Genomic DNA, 18148 nt, shown 5'->3' with positions numbered 1-18148 from the left:
ATTCTCCAATATCAGTGCAGCTTTTCTAGATCAGTTTTAGGACTGACTGAAAACTTACCTAAATTCTTCTGACCACACTACAATGAGGCTGTAGTATCTAACCAGTTGCTAAGCAATTTAGAACCAGAACCACATTCTAGAATGCCTGAAAGTATGTCAAAGCAATGCAACATCACACATTACTGTAAAGGCTGAACACCATTTCTCAGGTGGCATGGGGATCAGCGGACGATAATGTAAATATCCACCTCAATTTAGCAACCCAATGGTCAGGATTTAAAATGGCCAGAGGTTGCAAATAGCTAAGCTGGTTCCCAATGCCTCAGTTTAATAAACTACTATGTCTAAATTGTCTCCTCTAAAATCAATGATACTGAATTCTAAATTCATTCAATCTATAAAAAAAAATTGCTTTAATTTATAAAATTGCAACATGCAATCCTGAGAATCATATTAAGGTACATTGAGGTCAAAGAGGGTGCCTTCAAAGATAGGACTGCTCCTCGTGTAGGCACATCAAAACTCATTTTAGTGTAATTAGTTCAGGTATTGATAACTGTAGTTGCACCAGCAAGAGGCTCATTTCAGCATCCAGTTGGATGCGCATTTTACAGCCAGCTAGCACTGAATTACGTCTCCATAAGGCCACACTGCTAACAGCATACAAGCCATCTATTTTCTAACTGTTTTTACCTTGCCATAATCTACAGTCACACTTTCAACTGCTAAGAAGACATGCTCAGAATGACACTCATTGCTAGCACGAGAGATGATGAACATGATGGTGACAAGCATCTAGTTCCCAAAATGTCTGTTGACTTCAGGTGTCAACCTAATAATCAATTTTCAAAAGTGTGTACTGGGGACTTCCTGCAGGAAACAAAAGCTTACACACAGTGCACATGTAGTCCTGAAAAGTTTCAAGATGGGCATCTATCTACAAACTGAGGAACACACAATTAGCTGGTACTAAAAGAGATTGACTAAATTTGCTGTCTTTCACATCCACAGGGAAAACACTACCTCATTTACTTAAAATGGAGTTTTTACTGAAGACTTACTGTGTTGCAGGTTTGTACACACAGAAATATTTACATATCACTATAAATACATGTACTGTTCTAAGAACCACAGTGTGATACTTGACTGTATCTTTTGAAGCCATCTGGTCCTTAAAGGCCTCAAATGGCTTCTAGTCTCCTGCAGCAAAATCAGCCCTTAGGGTCTCAGACAATGTCAGTCAAAGTTATTGTCTTTCCTTGAAGTTCCACGGATATATTAGGCCTTCAATATAAAGTTCTCACCAGCCAATGGCTATGCTGAGACCAAGACAAATATAAAAAGGAAAACACTGTTTTGCAGTTCCTTCACACTGTCTTCCTGAAAATCTGGTGAGTTACTACACAGGGTATTAGCGAGTAATCTAACATTGCCTGCTGTAAACTGTTACCCAGAGCAAGCTTAAACACCCTGGGTAGAGTCAAACAATGAAGAGGTTCAATGAAGAGGTCTTAAAAACACCTTCCTTTTCTTTAGCTTGACATGCTAGATACAATTTGGGAACCACTGGCCTGCATGCACGAGACAGACTAGCACGCTGCAAGATTTTAGGTTATAGGGAATGTATTATGCATTAATCTAAGCTTAACATAGAGCAGGCCTCAAGATGAGGTCAAAGGCTAACTCAAATGGTATAAACCTAGTATCTTCCACAGCCACCACTTTTATTTACATGATTTTTATCTTCTCTAATGAAAAGGGTGGTGGTCTGCACTGAGGATAATACCTAGGTATAACTGGCTGACACTCAGATCTTGATCATCCAGCCCTGGTTAACAAACATTGATTTTCTGCCCCAGTGGAAGTGATTTTATTCTGATGCATGCCATTTAAATTCATTTTACACAGCTGCTTAGTGTGGCTTGGCGAGGCAGATGCAAACCAGCCTTCTATGTCTAAATGAGACTCCTGAGCTGGTAAAGGACAGATCCTGTGGATTAACTGCTGAAGATGAATTTCTCTCCCCTACTGATACTTGGCTACTGAGTCAACAAGTTGGCCTTGAAGGGGACCACAACCAACTTGTACAGAAATACTGCTGTGCAACTATGACTCTGGCACAACCATTTCATTTTCTTCTTAATTCTACACAGAAGGGTGTGTTTTATAGTAATAAAAATTCAACAGTTTTTGAACCCTACGGCTGAATCTTGCAAACTCAATGCATTCAGAGAAAAAGGCTGGACACTATTCATGCACTTTGGCATGTAAAAGTGGATATCTTTTCAGTTAGGCAAAGTAGTATGGTGGGAGTGCTCTCCCATTTCACTAATATTTTTTTTTCAACAGGAGAACCAGTAGACTTTTGTTCTAATTTTCTGTTTTGCTTTCTACTTTTTCTGTGTACATATACGAACAAAGTTATTAAGAAAACAAGCAAACAAACAAGAGCAGCTACAGAAAACTGGTAATTAAAACTTGTAAATTACCATGAAGGCAGCAGTAATTTGGGTATTATAGATTTCCTACAGAGGCAACAACTGAAATAACATGATGTCAGGGAAGCCCATGACGCTTGAATCTCAGGTGAAGACAGACTTGGTTATGAGGGAGAAACAGGCTGGGAGCCAGTGTAGATACTTTTTTCCCATTCTGTAATTTATGATATGGTTACAGAAATCAACAGTGAAGGACTCTTTTAAGAAAACAGTAGCTGCATTTCAGGCAAATGTTTTGCAGTGAATACTTAGTGCTTCTAAAAAATTGTTCTAGAGACTAACTGAAAATTTTCAAACACATGCATGCTTAACTGCAGTGTAATAAAACTTTCTTGAAAATCCCATTAAGAAACTCTGGAATCACTCCTGCAGTATACCACCTCTCAGAAAGGGATCATACTTTGGGGGTTCCAGCTCACTGCCTAGGCAGCAATGACAATACCACCACGTCAAGAAAATGTGGTTGCATAGCACTGCTATGAGACAAGAACACCAACAATGAGGAGAAAGAAGATGCCTGGGTCAGGGGGAGGAGAAATCTCATTCTTTCTCAGGGGTGAGGTTCTTCATTTCCCTCTCAGACACGAGGAAATGGAGCCACGCCAAAAGCCATCCAGGGGTGTGAGCGATATGCAGATTTTCATTGTATGTCACAGTGGTGTTAGTAAAAAGAAAACAAAAAACTAAAATCCCCTCTACAATGCAAGTATTGCTGTATCTTCCACGTGATTTTTATATTCCTTCAGCAGCCAGATGGCATGTTCACAAACATCAAAAAAATACCAAAGTCCCACAGCATGTCCAGTTTACACTGCCACCTATGTGTACTGCTCAGGCTGGTGCAGCAGGGGAACCTGAGTGTTGCCATAGTTGGGGCGCTGTGAAGAAAACATGGGGCACATGCCAGCCTCAGGCTGGCTGGGATGAGCAGGTGACCTCATGTGTGGTGGCCTAAAGCAGAACAAAAGAACTGCCTCTTTGAATTTGCTCTGTATCACAAATCTGAATTGCTGTCAAGTACATTCCTTCCATTAGCAAGTCTGGAGGACTTGCAGGAATAGCCAAAAGCCATTACACTTTCTCCCCTACAGTTGATTTGAGATCAAAGTGGAAAACAGTGTATTTGCAGACCAATGGCATCAGAGCAGTGTGACACTTTTGTCTCAATTTGTAGTACATAAACAGCCCTTTTGCCAGTATTTGCAATAGAGATTCAATGACTACTCAGCCCTTCCACAGGTGCTGGATCACTGAAATAGAGAGTATGTGAGGGGAAGGCTCTGAAATGGTACAGGCAGTTAGAAACCAAATGCAGTTTTATAAAACTGACTTGCGAGGAAGGTGTGAGATGGGAGTGGCAATCATATAACCTAGTTTTTGATCAAACACCACACACTATGCCCAACGTGTAAGCTGAATCACAACCAAATACCTTCCATTTAACACACAGTCTTTTTTTGCTGTCAAGCCCAACAAATGTGAGCTTTTCCTTTCATTCTATGATTATAAAGTGTTCCTGCAGCTGCAGTGATGTCCTATTTATTCCTGCGTGCCTGACCTATCAGCTTATAGCCTAAACCAGACAGACAGAAGCAGACTTCTGTAAATCCTACTAGACAGGTCTGTTAAAACAACCAACACAAGCGAGAGACTGCTGGTTCACAGATATCTGCTGCAGTAAAGTCTATTTTAAGGGAGTCTGGTCCTATTTTACTGAACAAGAACATGAAGTACACTAAATTTACTATTAATGTTTTAAAAGTTTGCTGTTGCTTATCACCAGCAGCCACCTGCCTTCCAAACTCGCAAAACAAGAAAATAACAAATACAGGGACACATTAGCTTCCTATTTCTTGTTTTACATTGTGTCTTGGAATTAGAGCGAATTTAGTGTCCACAAACACTGGTCTTGAATGATAAATACCTGTATATGTGCATCTGTGTACATACATGTATGAATCCAAGATGGGTAACACATATGCACATATAAACATGTTCACCAGAACAGTGCAAGCAGCTTTGTGTAATTCTCAAATCACAGAATCACAGAATCAACCTGGTTGGAAGAGACCTCAAAGATCGAGTCCAACCCTACCGTCGTTACTAGACCATGGCACTAAGTGCCACATCCAGTCTCATCTTGAAAACCTCCAGGGATGGTGAATCCACCACCTCCCCGGGCAAATGTAATGGAACTTCTTGCAACAGAAAAAGCTAATAAATATGCCAGGAGTTATTTGAGTCCAGGAAATTACTTCATCTGAAAAAGGCATCTTAAGAACAATCACGGACAGAAAACTGCCTTTACCAAAATCTATGCACAAATGGCAACATGTAGCTATGCTGCTCAAAGGGGAGACAAGAAGATGATGGCTCCAACCTCTACAATCCTGTCTGCAGGGTCTCTCTTATGGATGTGTAAGTGGCAGGCAACAACTCCAGATAACAACTAGAGATGGCTTTTATTCCTCTTTCTGCCTTTCCCCTCCAGCTGCTCCCCTCAGCCTGTCCGCCTCTCCCCCTCTGCATGCCTGCCATCCCATAGAAGAGAACTGCCATCAGCACTGCTGCTCACAATGTGCGCGACGCAAGAGGTGATGGGCAGCTTCATAAGCCTCCTTACTCTCTGGCAGGGGCAAGCTGTTGAGGATATGTTGGCCCTCTCTTTACTGGAGAGTGAAAAAATATAACCAGCTAATCAATTTAAATTTGCAGAGAGCTTGTTTTTGAATCCTAATGTCACTGCAATCCTCTGGGTTTTCCTAGAGCCTACAGTGCCAAGAACTAAACTAGAAGTGTCCATCACCTCCATTGTCACAGCTGCTTTTTAAGAGGATAATTCAAACACATGACAGCATGCTTTCCCCTTATGTTTAAGGAAAATTACTCTTCTCACACATCATCTCCTCCCAGAGATAAGGGCACAGATAGAACATGTCTAAATGCATATTTACACACCTATACAGTGACATTAGTTCAGAAATGGCAAGAGAAACATTCCTACTTATTTAAACACCTTTCACCTGAACACATACCTGCTCTGGGCGGAGTTTGCAGCAGCCTGCATCACTGCAGCAGCCGCCTCCTGTGCCTTACGGTTCACAGTTGGCATGGGTGGGCCCATCCCGGGGCCTCCCTGCTGAGACATGCCAGGAGAATTGGGGGTCATACTGCTCATGTTTCCAGGAAATGGTCTGCTCTGCATCCCAGCTGATGGCATCCGTCCCAGCGGCATGGTACCACAAGGCTGGCTTGGCCCCTGTCCATGCATCTGACTGTTGGCATTTATACCCATGCCGGGCCCTGGGCCGCTGTAACTTGTGCTGGGCACACCGCTGTATGTCGGTGGTCTGGAGTAGTTTCCTGAACAAAATGATAAAAAGCACAGAGAAAAACATTAAAACTTTTAAGCAAATATTTCTATTTAGGAAGTTAGCAGCTGCAGAACTTACACATGTGAATTAAAGTGAACCACACTGGCCTCAAACTCAGGACAGCTTTTTTACCACGGAGGGCAGACAAGCAGTGGAACAAGCTGCCCAAGGAGGCTATGCAGACTCCCTGCTTGGAGGTTTTCAAAATCCAGCTGGATAAAGCCATGAGTAACCTGCTCTGATTCTACATCTGACCCTGATTTGAATACAATGTCAACCAAGAACAACTCCTGAGCAACCTTACAACCTGAATGAACCTATGAACCTGATTTTTCTGTACCCTCAAACATTTTATGTCTAATATATGTAATGAGGCAACAGCAAATACAGAAAAGCAAAGTCTCCAGAGGGTTAACAGCATAGCACACAGTACACAACTGCCTTATGCAGTAAAGAGAGATGTGTCATGTAAGAAGTCCATTACATATGCTCAAGAGAGAATCTTATTTTTGTAATTTCATGTTCTCATTCCTTTGTCTTTCTGCGATTTCATCAACAGGCTTCTTGCTCCTATCCATTCTGCTCATTTGTGTCCGAGGTGATTTGGCATGGACTGGTGAGGATGGCTGATGGGCCCTGAGAAAGATTTCTGCTCCCTCCTGCCCTACTATGCTTTCCTGGTAAGTTCAGTTTGCCTGTGCCAGCAGAAGGGGTGGTAGCTTACAGTGCACCTCCTCTGGGAAAACTAGTATTACATGAGTAATCAGCAATAGCACAAAAACACTAATATAAGCAGGTACCCTATGAAGGCTGGCATGAAAACCTGGCTGACCCCAATCTGTGCTGTCACTGGAGCAGGGTGCTCTGCTTGCAGCAGCTTAACTCATTCAAGTGCTGATTTTTCTGTCATGTTGAAATCTCAAGAAAAAGCGAGTGTACAGCATGCAGTGTTACAGAAACAAACCCAAGCAGCATGAGAAAGAGGAAAAAACCTCCCTAAAGATATGATAAAAAAACTATTTTAGGAAACGGATCACATTGCACTACTTCAGTCATCAGTTTTGACTTGTCTTCATTTCCATCTCATCCAGATTAGTGGAAACACGACCCATTCCCTCCCTGTGGGATGCCACAGAGCAGAGTTTCCTGACTACTCTCACATATTCCCACGCTTGTTCGAATGCAGAAGCCCTTAGACTCTTCCTCTGAATGTGGAGATCAGTCATGTCTCTCCTCAGGCCTCAGCTACCAGGCAGAGGAGTTGGTGGCATGCAACTCCTGTTTATATTTAAAATAAATATATTCATCTATCATTTGAATCCACACATAATTAATTCATATACTCCTGCTGCTGTGCTTTGGCTAATCCTCCTCCCCTCCCAGTAAGTGACTCACTCTGCTACAAGATCTCCTCGGCGAGAATGTGTGAGACCTACGCTTCCCAAGGAAATGGAGCAACCATTCTCTTCTGTTTTAAAAACCAAGTTTCTGCCTGGGGGTCCTCACAGAAGGATCCCCAATATGTGGTTCAACAGAGATGAAAGGCTCCAGATTCAGCTTTATGCTGGCTTCAGACTGCGCTGTCACTTCTCCTCCTCCTCCTCTAGGCTTGGCCGCTGGCAGCTGACTATTCTCTGTTCAGAGAGCCATTGCCCCCAGCCAGAGTTTTGGCTGCTGAGACCAGAAGCCATGCTTCTGAGCCAACCTGTGTGACTACAAACTGAAGGGCTGAGTAGTTTCACACTGCTCTGCTATACATTACAGGTGTAACACAAAACTTACATGTTGCTTTGGTTATGCAGCTGCTTTGTGCAAGAAAAATGTAATGCAGCAAGAGGGTGTATATGTGCACTCAAAGATTATGCACAGACAGTTAACACATCTTATGTACATGCTATTAGTAACACTGCTTCCCAAAGTGAAGCAAATTCCCTCCCTAGACTAGCAGACCTGATATCCATAATCACTGGGAGCTACTGTCAGTCCAATTTACATAAAGCCAATTTGTTTTGTCATTTAGGGTCTACGAAGTACAGTTCAGCAGCATGCTTGGAGGAGCAAACACCAATGCTAAACACTTGCTGTTTTGATGCTATTTTGAATTGGGACAAAAAAATCTCTTCTTTCATGCTTTGGCTTTTCCAGCATAAGCACAACACAGAAAAAAACTAGTGGAATCTTCTCCATAAAAATATGTGGCTCAGTTAAAATAGCTCCGAGTCATTCATCTCCAGGGATACACGTCCAAGAGCACAGGGAAGTCGCATCTTTTCAGTAAGGAAAACAAGTTTCAATGTTTTTTCCTTGGTTTTTTCCCCTAAGCATTTCCTCAATACCTCAAGTACTAGCTATTCTTATACCTTTCCCAGACCACAAAAAAAAAGGCAAAATAAAAGCCAAACAAAATACAAGAGGAATTGCCAGGAATGAGGAGTGCAATCTTATTTCCATGTTTCTCTAATAGATTAGTAATTTGTTGGCAGTGGCTTTGACAGAAAACAGATGGATGCAGCATTAAACACAATGAATGCAGCAGATGCTAGGCCAGCCCACATCAGCTGGACGTGTCAGGCAGCCAAGTCCAAGAGCCCACACTTTTCAAGTGGGTACAAGCCTGGCAACAGTGGCTGTACAATACTACTGAACAACTCCTCCCCTCCATATCTGAAGATTCCAACTCCCCCTTGGCAGAGTAGAATTGTACCCAGAGAAACAACATCTCAAATGCATGAGAAAAAACAAAGCAGTAACTGGAATGAGGAAGAAAAAAAAAGTGTAATGAAGAAAAAGCATAAAAAGCGGATGAACTACTTGCCAAAGACAGATGTTCATACTTATTGCTGAAACTCTGGTCCACTTTGTCCAGGTTTGCTGAACAAAGTGCTCTGATATGCTGCCATTTCTAGGCAAACTGAAAAGTGGGAAATTTGAGAACTACCTGTCAGCTTTGCTCTCTGCTTTAGAGACACAGGTCAGAATCACAGTATTAAAAATACTATCTTAAAATAATTTTAGAATTTTTCACATGTGCACTTAATCATCAAGTTTTTCTTGTACAGACAGTTTAAATGCATTGTTCTGAATTCCTCTAACTATTTCACCTTGGGGATATCAATAGGTACAGCTGATACTTAAGTCCTAACTCCACAGGCTGTTGCATATGTGGGTCTGGATTTGGAGGTCCAGAGTCTCAAGATACTTAGGGCATCTCACCCTTAAGATGCCCCCATTTTAATTAAAATCTATGATTAAAATCAGCAGGAGCTAGATAGCAAAGTGTTTTGTGAAACAAGTCCAGAATTAAAGGTTACAAAGCACAAATACTCAATTCATACCACTTTACCATGAACAAAAGGGGGCTTAACTTACTGTGAAGTTCTGGGGTTGGAGTTCAAACATATTTGGTAGCAATTCCTCTCATTGTTATACTCAACTAGAACAGTTTTACTGCTGAATTGAGTAGGAAAAGTTAGGGAGACAGGATGAATTTCTGAGACGCTTTACTGATCCACAGAAGTTTTTCTCTTGCCCCAGTCTTAAAAGATACAACTGACTACAGCATCTGACTGCTCTCCAGAGTGCACTTAAGGGACATTTTGCTGTGGCAGCAGTCTGACGCTCGGGTCATAGACCAGAGCTTCATTAGCCTGGAGCTAGATCTTGTCCAAATACAAACCAAAGAGACTGCTTTTTTCACTTAACGACTTCCATTCTGGCTCTGTTTTTTGGGTTTTATATTTTATTCTTGGGGACAGGAAAATGCTGGGATTTAATAAAAAATTAAAACTAATGTTCTGTACTGCATGCTTCTGTGTTGTATCCTAGACACAAAGAACTGTGAAGCCAAAGCCATTTATTATTTTTGTAGGAAATGGTTTCACAGAATTGGACTAGGTCCCCAGTACAGAACTGCTTCCTGGGAAAATATATTCTGCTCTTATTATAGATCTAAGTGTCATGTAAACACATGAAAATCAAATAAATCAACCATAGGCATGATATTGGATCATTCTGCTCTCATGAACTGAGGGCTGATTCTTCCAATCCAAACTTACTGGTGTAGTCTTTACTATGGTGAGAGCAGAAAGGACACTAGCCTTGAGTAATGATTTTCAGGACAGCACATAGTGAAATCCAGCACTCAAAGATGAATCAAAAGCTTAGTGTCCAGAATGCTTTGATGCATATATAAAAATACAAGTAGTCCTGTCGAACTCAGCCTATGCTTCACAATATTCTGGAGGAGGGTCTATGTGAACAAAACATGGAAAACAAGTAAAATCTTTGAGAATTACTTTAGTTTAATAATTGAAGAACTTGGTTGCAACCCAGATCATTTTGAAAATATTAGTTATTTTGACAGTAAAAGGCAAATGCGGTAACCTTATTATATATTCATCATTGCTGGTGTACGATTGTGCTTTGTGAGAGGATATGTTAAGAGTTGCAATTACAGATTACTTTCATTAAAAATGAAAAATGCTATTAAAAGCCTAAACCCAGGTAAATACATGAGTTGGAAATATCACCATCTTCATCCCTGGACTGTACTAATGGCCAGATTAGTCTGCTGAAAATGTAGCATTCTTCTGGTCTAATTGTTACCTATAGAGCTGAAAATCTGCAAGGCCTGAATTTTATGATGACCAGTGCACAGGATCACTGGTACTCTCCAAGAGCTGGCAGAAGAACACATTTTTCATCCATCACACTGTTCACCAAACCTTTCTGAAATGGCCTGTTAATGACAATGATGCTCATTTTCTTCCTGTCCCTCAAGTTCACTTTTTAATAGCTGTTTCTTCCTGACCGTGACCCATAAAATCATTACATAGGCACTTTCATCTACAGAGGGAGGAAAAGAACTGCTGAACTCAAGCAAAAAAGAAAGTAGTATTCGGCGTGTTACTTAAATGCATTGATTTAGTACAAAAACCTTTCCATTCAATCAGTGTGGATGGCTAATGTTTTACTGCACTTGACACCCACTATTCCCATGGTTCGGAATCTCAGCAGCAGCAGTACAGCTGGAAGTCAGGATAGCACATCATAAATCCACTGGATTTTTTACCAGTTAAGCTAGTTGCTCACTGTGCAGATAAAAATAAGCACTTGGACAGCATTTTATGGCCACAGAATGCTTCCCAAATAAAAGGAGAGCACCAGTCAACTGAAGTTAGGTAATTAATCTTCACACATGGCTATAAGGCATTACTAGCCCCATTTTACAGTTAAGGAAAGCGAAGCGGCGAAATGAATCTACTAGCCTAAGTTGAAAGATGATGTAAAAGGCAGAGCCAAAATTAGAAACTGGGAGATCTTGGCTTGTAGCCCTGTGCTCAGAACACGAAACCAAACGCTACCCAGAGATGAAACAGAGAGGAACATTGCACAGGGCAGCAAGGCTCCCTGCAAACAAACATCAGAACTAGTTCTCAGAAACTCTGGAGACTAAAATAACCATCCCTGCTAGCATGGGCAAGTCATTGAGCCTTTACAGAAATTCCCATCACTGGCTCCAGTCCTTTTTGAGATTTTAAAGTCAGAAAGCAATAGTAGGAAGTGCTGAAATAGAAAAGCTTCTTTATGTACCTTTAAAGAAAATACTGCCCCTTATATATTACCTGGCTTGAATTCAACTTCATTAAACCCCTAAACAGATGCATATTTTATAAAGGTTATCCATGAAAGGTGAAACAATAGACAAGTTCAAGGCTGTCTAGGGGCAGAAATTGTGTATTCTATTTTTATTTTACTCCCCCACGAAGTCTGTCAAACAAGCAAAATAAAAGGAACCATCTCTCTCAGTCTGAAGGGTTAGTTAAGATTCACAAACCATATGCATAAAAGCTCAATATTCTATTTCCACAGTAGCCACTGTATTATTATGCTCATTAGAAGACTTTACCCTCACAGTCATCACGCAATTTCAGGTTGGCCTTGGGATTTCATCCAAGAAAAGAAGTCCTATTTTGGGATCAGTGTTGTAACCCTTATTCCATGCTTGCTCAAACGTGGCCTCATCACAGAGATGATATGCTTGGGCTCCTAAACAATGGACCTGGCAATGCCACAGATTCATTTCCTTGCCTAATTTAAGGTCACTATTTTTATACAGAGAAAAGTGCTAATAACAGAAACAGATTCTTCCACAAGGTGCAGCTCCACCTTTGGGTGACAGCTTTATTTGTTTAGGCTTTTTTTCTTTTTTAGGGAGAGTGTTGTGCATTTTTTGCTTTTAAGAAATCACATACCTACCTACCTACATGATACATATATATGTATCTCTATTATCAGCAAGCATTTTACCTTGTGGTCCATACTGGCTCATCTGAGGCCCATAAGTACCACTTGAATTACTCTGCTGAAAGCTACCAATTCCAGGATGCACTTGGCCTCCAGGTGAGGGGTGTGGTGACATGGAAGGTCCGGTTTGCTGAGGTCCATACTGTGACATTTGGGGGTTCCTCTGTATGCCTGCCATAAAACCTAAAGGGAGAAAAATGCCAAAGCAAAAATTAATATTCAGGTAACTAGTCCTTATTTTTAAGAAATCTTTGGCATTAAAATAAACCAACACCCTTTATTTTCAGACTAAAGATACCCAGAAAACTGCTGTTGTCCATACAAACAGAAACAGACTCATCTCCAAGACAGCAAAGCACAATGTTTGAAAACCTTTACTTGTAAAACAAAGACAGTGATCGTTACAAATCATTGTCAACTTTAAATTAAAACAATTTTTAGGGAAAAAAAGTAAAGACACTTCTCTGCATTACTTAATTAAGAGTTGGGAATTTGCCTGATGACTTACGGTGGTAGTATGACATCTTCCAAAATTGTATGTTGCTACCAAAATGCCTAACTTCAGCATATAGAAACCCACTGTAAGTACTCCTATTGCCCACAAAGTCCCTAGAGCTAAAATTTACCTCTATGTGAAGACTAGTCACAGCAGCCCAGAAGTAACAGATATTTTGTTACGTATGTCTGCTCTAAGTCCTTCTTCTAGTCTGTCCCTAGCACACCTCTTAACTGCATTCTCTCCTTTTTCCCTTTTGTAAATGTATCTCTATTTAATTTAAGGTTCAAAAACTGCAGCAAGAGACCTATTGAAATGCTATATAATTTAGAAGCTTCAGATAAAGTAACAGAATTAAGCCCATCAAATGGGAGAAGTAGAGGGTTTTGTGGTGGCGTTTTTTAAGTTTTCATGAACTGGGAAAAATCCTGCAATCCTGCCCATGAAATGTCTGCGTAGGGATGCTGATTTTCTAATGTTTTATACCTTGGAAGGTTTTAGTGCTGCTTTCAATGTTGAAGAGGATGGGCTGAGGAGATGGCAAAGTTTTATTTTCTTATTTCTGGAGGAAATCTGCTTTCTTTTCTGTTCTGCTTTAACATTAAATTTCATCTTCACATTTCTCTGAGGCACAATGCACATACTGCAAGGACAGCATTCCCTCTGCTGCTGCTGTGCCCGGTGAGGAGGGAGTCACAGCATGCTGAAGCCCAGTGGGCCAATGTGCACAAGCACAAATGCCTTTTGGCCCATCCTGCAACCAGTTCAGGCACCTGCTCTTAGAGGCCACAGAGAGCTGAAGCAATATTTACAAGAAGTGCCTGTCTCCACTCCCCTCTATTAATTTTAGTGGTGTGCGTGTGAGGAGGTGTAAAGTCGAAAGCCAAGAGACACCACACCTGGCAGCATTACTTACATCTTTCACTACATGAGGGAGGGAATAGAAGAAGGATAGGAGCAAAACTGGCAGTGAGTGGGCAACTGGAAGCTGCTGAAGGGAAGATCAGAAGAAGAAGGGAAAAGTGAAGAGTGAGGCAAAGACAAGATGTGAAGATGCACACGGGTCACAGCAGGAGGGAGGGGAGACAACAGGATAACTCTCCCAAAGGGCTGGGGTGTCTTCCCACTAGTTAGCACCAAACATCACACAGACCAAACACTAAATGCCTGACTAATGAAGAGAGGCAATTTTCTCTGAGCCAGACAGATACATGATCAAACTCATAACTGAAAACGTTAAGGTGCAGGTTGTAAGGAGAAAAACCAGGAGCTGAGATGACCTTGCACTCCTTTGTGCCCAGTTCTTTCATGCTATGAACTGCAAGCCCCAAGACAAGGAACTTGATCACACCTGAACTGCAAAGTCAGAGACTGCCACCTGCTCTGGAGGGAGCCAGAACGCACACACTGACACATGACATGACAAACAACTGAGGGTGAAATGGTAACTTGGAAACTGGTCTGTACTGGTTGGAAAACTTTACACTTCTGCCAAGGAGAGCTTGCACGACCTTCCCCACTTAGCCTTATTTTGAAACAGAATCCTTGATTTTTAAATGGTTCCACTCTGCGCACAAATCTTATTACAACGCCTATGTCTTCTGCTGACAGTGCTGTAACTACTTTAGAAACCTAATACAATTGTATGTCTGCATGAAATAAATGCCCACGTTCCCAGCACACATACACCATATATATCACACTCATGGGATACATTTAAATGAAAAAATTTGTACTGGTCACACAAAGATTTTTATTATAAAGACAGTAAAGTTACTCCTGTACCTAATACAGAAGTGAGGCTTTTCTGTTCACTATGGGCCTTTTAATCTATACGAGCTGACCTTCCAAACATTGTGCTACTGATTAAGGTTTTTAAGCCCAGTTATTACTGCAGGCAGCACTTTTCTTAACACCACAAGGATGGATGGCACACTGAAAAGCTACTGGTAAAGTAATTCCCAGCAATGATGCAGAGGGACTGCTGGTTGTTGAAGCTAATGGAGAACACGGACTAATGACTATCAAAAAACATGGAGAATATCAGTTTTAGCCAGCTCTGCTGTTGTCAGAAAGGCTTCTGAAGGGACTAGAGTAATAAGTGAAATAAGTGTTTCTACTCAAATGACCTATTCTTCAGTAAACTTCTCCTCATCCATTTCTGATGCTGTGGAATGGACTGTGCAGCTATGTGTACAGTCATAAATAAAAGATGCCAGGAGGAGAATGGTGGTACTCGTGCCTATCCAGATAAACCTTCCCACTCAGCCCTGGCAGTCTTATCAGTATGACTCTTGTGCACAGTCCCTTGTTGTGCCTTACCTATGCCCTGGGCTGTGGCTCAAGGAGTGCTCAAAAGTGATTCAAGAACAGAGACAACTACAGGATACTACACAAGCTCATGCTCTAGCCTTAGTTTACAGAGATGCTGATTAATACAGCAAGAAAGCAACAGACTACTTAACTGGTTTTGATATTGGACATGAGTTTCACCATTGGCTTTGTTATCTTCTCTTGAGAGAAGATAAAGAAGTAAGACAGGTAAAGACTTAAGGAAAAGGAAGCCTGAAATCAGGAACATCTGGGCCATATTATCTTCTGTCACTGTCTGCCCGGTATGGTGAAGCATGGCATTAAAATGGGACTAACATTCTTCCAGAGAGCAGAGGAGTCATTTCAGCTACAGACGTGATGTGGAGAAGGTAAGAACAGGTTTTTACTATGATCTGGATTCCATTCCATTATAGAGGAGTCTATCCTCATCAATGTCTGTGAGATGCCAGTGAACATTCAGAGATCAGTGCATGAGTTTGATGTGTTTCAAATATTTGCAGAAAACTCAGATGTCTTAGAAAGAAAAGGGTTCCTGGTCAAGACGTTACCATTCATGCATCATAATGAGAAAACAACATCAATTCTAGAAATCTTATCAGAAATGAAAGGGAGCAGCTGGCATACATTCATTTTTCCTTATTTACACACATTTTCCCTAGTGTTCAACTTCATTTTATAGATGATACAAAAAGAAATAAATTTTCTTCACAGAAAATTAGATCTAAGATAAAGATTTCTTTTGTAAAGAAAGGAAGGAGGATTACATTAGAGCAGAACTGGAGTCCTGGCAATGGAGTGATTCAACAGCTAGACTGCATCTGACATGTCAACCTCTGTGACAACAAGGTGGGTTGTTTTGTCTTTTAAATAAACTGCTAGGAAACAGGTATGAGTTAAGACCTTAAACACACTCATCAGTGAACAAATCTACTTTCTTCCCTTAATATTAGTTATGAAAAGAGGTAGAGATGATGCTTTACTTGCCATCACAAGAGATTATTTATTGAAAAACACTTGAGTGGATTTTGGCAAACTAAACTATTTCACAAAACGTTGAATAAAGTGACCCTGGCAGAAGCATTCTCTACCTTTTTAGCTATTTTTATTCTACATTTACGTACCTAAAGAATTTTTGTCTTTATTAAAAACCATTTTAACATTGCAGAGTCATAGTTTCATTTTTTTTCAGTTCTAAATGAATAGTAGCATATTATTAGCAATTATCATACCATAATGATAGTAAAATATGCTTGCATGTTCAAATAGAACATGTACACAATGTTTAAAAGTGTTCAGGTAGCAGGAGAGGAAAAAAATAAACCAAGTAAGGCCTATGATAGAAGTGTTTCTCCTTCTTTGATGAAGGAAAAGACAAAAATGAAGCTTCTGTTGTCCAAAACAGCACTAACATCTGGTAATATACATCACATAGCTAATACCACTTATGATGCCTTTTTAAAAAACATTTAAAAACTTGTCTTTCCCTTAGGCACAAAACAGATAACAGTAAATTACTAAAGCTTCATGAAATTACGCACTAAGATTGTCTTAATTACATTTGTACACTGACCAATACAAAACTAAGATTGTCTTAATTACATTTGTACATTGACCAATACAAAATCATCTGTTTCTTGAATACTATCTCCTTAGCACTAACCATGTAAAACACCCACTGAATGTTCTGGGTATTGCTGTAAAATCTCAAATGAATTCTTTTGATATTTTAAAGTCTTGGCTTGAATAGGAAAAAACCTTGCAGAAAAGTAGTAGAAGCTCAAACACAAAGGAAGTGACTGCAAAGGAACAAGTTACTGCGTATCAGCTGATGGACAGCAAATGTCTACTGGCACACACTTAACCCACAGTCAATGGAGGTCTTTTGATTTAGCCAGGAGTAGTGCATCGATTTTCAGGAATGAATTAAACCTGAAAACACGTGGAACACTTACTCATTTTAAGCTCAAGAAAACTTTGGAGTTTACAGTGATAGCAGATCATCATTAAATTACACATCTGGTAGGTAAAAAGATGAGGAAAGGTACACTGAGCGACAGTATACTGCAAAAATGAACTTACCTAAGAAAAAATATATCAAGCTGTCTCTGTTTCTAGAGGGACATGCTTAGTGACAGAGCATGGGACCAAACAAGTGACAAACCCTTCTGAGTTCCCCTTGCTCAAGGGCACAGGCTGAAGAAGGCTTATTACTCTGAAAATCATGGAGTGAGAAAAGCAGAAACAGACTGGATGCATGCACTAATCATCAAATAATTAGAGAAAAACAACATAAAATTCTAAACTTATGAATCAGTTCAAAAAAATTAAATATGTGAAAAGATGTATTTTCCACTACCTATAAAGGAAAAACTTTCGTGTGTGGGGAATCACAGAAATTTCCAATGTCTGGTATGTTAGCAAGGCACTGGTCAGTACCCTTGAGAAAAAAAAGCAAATGTTTGCACACTCATGACACAGTTTTTGGCAGACTAGCCATCCTCAGACAGCTGTTTGGGTTGTATTCACTCTCTCAGGATTTTCACCAGAGAGTATGACAGATCTGAGATGGATCTAAAGCAGTGACTCCCAGATTTAGCTCATCTGTGGGTAAACAACACCGAGACAGAAGTGGCAGGGTGAAGCTCAATGGATGAAGAACATTATTCTGCACAGTGAATGTAATAAAATTTGGCAACCTGTTAGCACAGCAGGATGCACAGGAAGATTACAGTCAGACTGAAATTCTGCCTAGCCCACACTCGTTTCAGATGGCAAGGACAGCTCAGGAAATCTTTAGACTGGTGAACCATGTCTGGCTTTTTGCTAAGCCAAACATGTCCACAGTCAGAACCTCAGAGCACTGCAAGAAAACAATGAACAGAACAAGACTCAGGCATTAATGAAGTGTTTTTGTAATTGAAAGAGTTGGTTATTCTCACATAAGGCTGTGATACCAGAACCCTAAATAAGCAACCAAGTTGTCTGCAGAGACTGTTGCTGGTACTGGAAGAAACACCTTCAATAGGTGTGGTCAAACCCAGAGATGGGCAGCTTACAGACTGCAGGAGCTAAGAAAATACTACTGTGCCATTGCTAGTGGGAGACCTGTGCTACCTGACCACAAGCTACTTACTGTCACT

At 40.6% G+C, this 18148-nt stretch overlaps 1 protein-coding gene across 1 annotated transcript in view; it reads right to left on the bottom strand.

Moving 5' to 3' along the window:
- Positions 1 to 18148, bottom strand: part of LOC103802059 (AT-rich interactive domain-containing protein 1B-like) — a gene marked incomplete at both ends in the record, with an annotated part of 65447 nt that overhangs the window by 20221 nt on the left and 27078 nt on the right. Inside the window, 2 exons of the mRNA XM_009074498.1 lie at positions 5534 to 5861; positions 12182 to 12361. Coding sequence (XP_009072746.1) covers positions 5534 to 5861; positions 12182 to 12361 — 508 coding nt within the window. The remainder of the gene's footprint in view (positions 1 to 5533; positions 5862 to 12181; positions 12362 to 18148) is intronic.

The sequence above is a fragment of the Acanthisitta chloris genome, unplaced genomic scaffold (assembly GCF_000695815.1).
Source record: "Acanthisitta chloris isolate BGI_N310 unplaced genomic scaffold, ASM69581v1 scaffold19345, whole genome shotgun sequence".
Classification (NCBI taxonomy): Eukaryota; Metazoa; Chordata; class Aves; order Passeriformes; family Acanthisittidae; genus Acanthisitta; species Acanthisitta chloris.
Note: the sequence above shows the minus strand (reverse complement) of the source record. Positions and strands in the feature narration are given on the sequence as shown.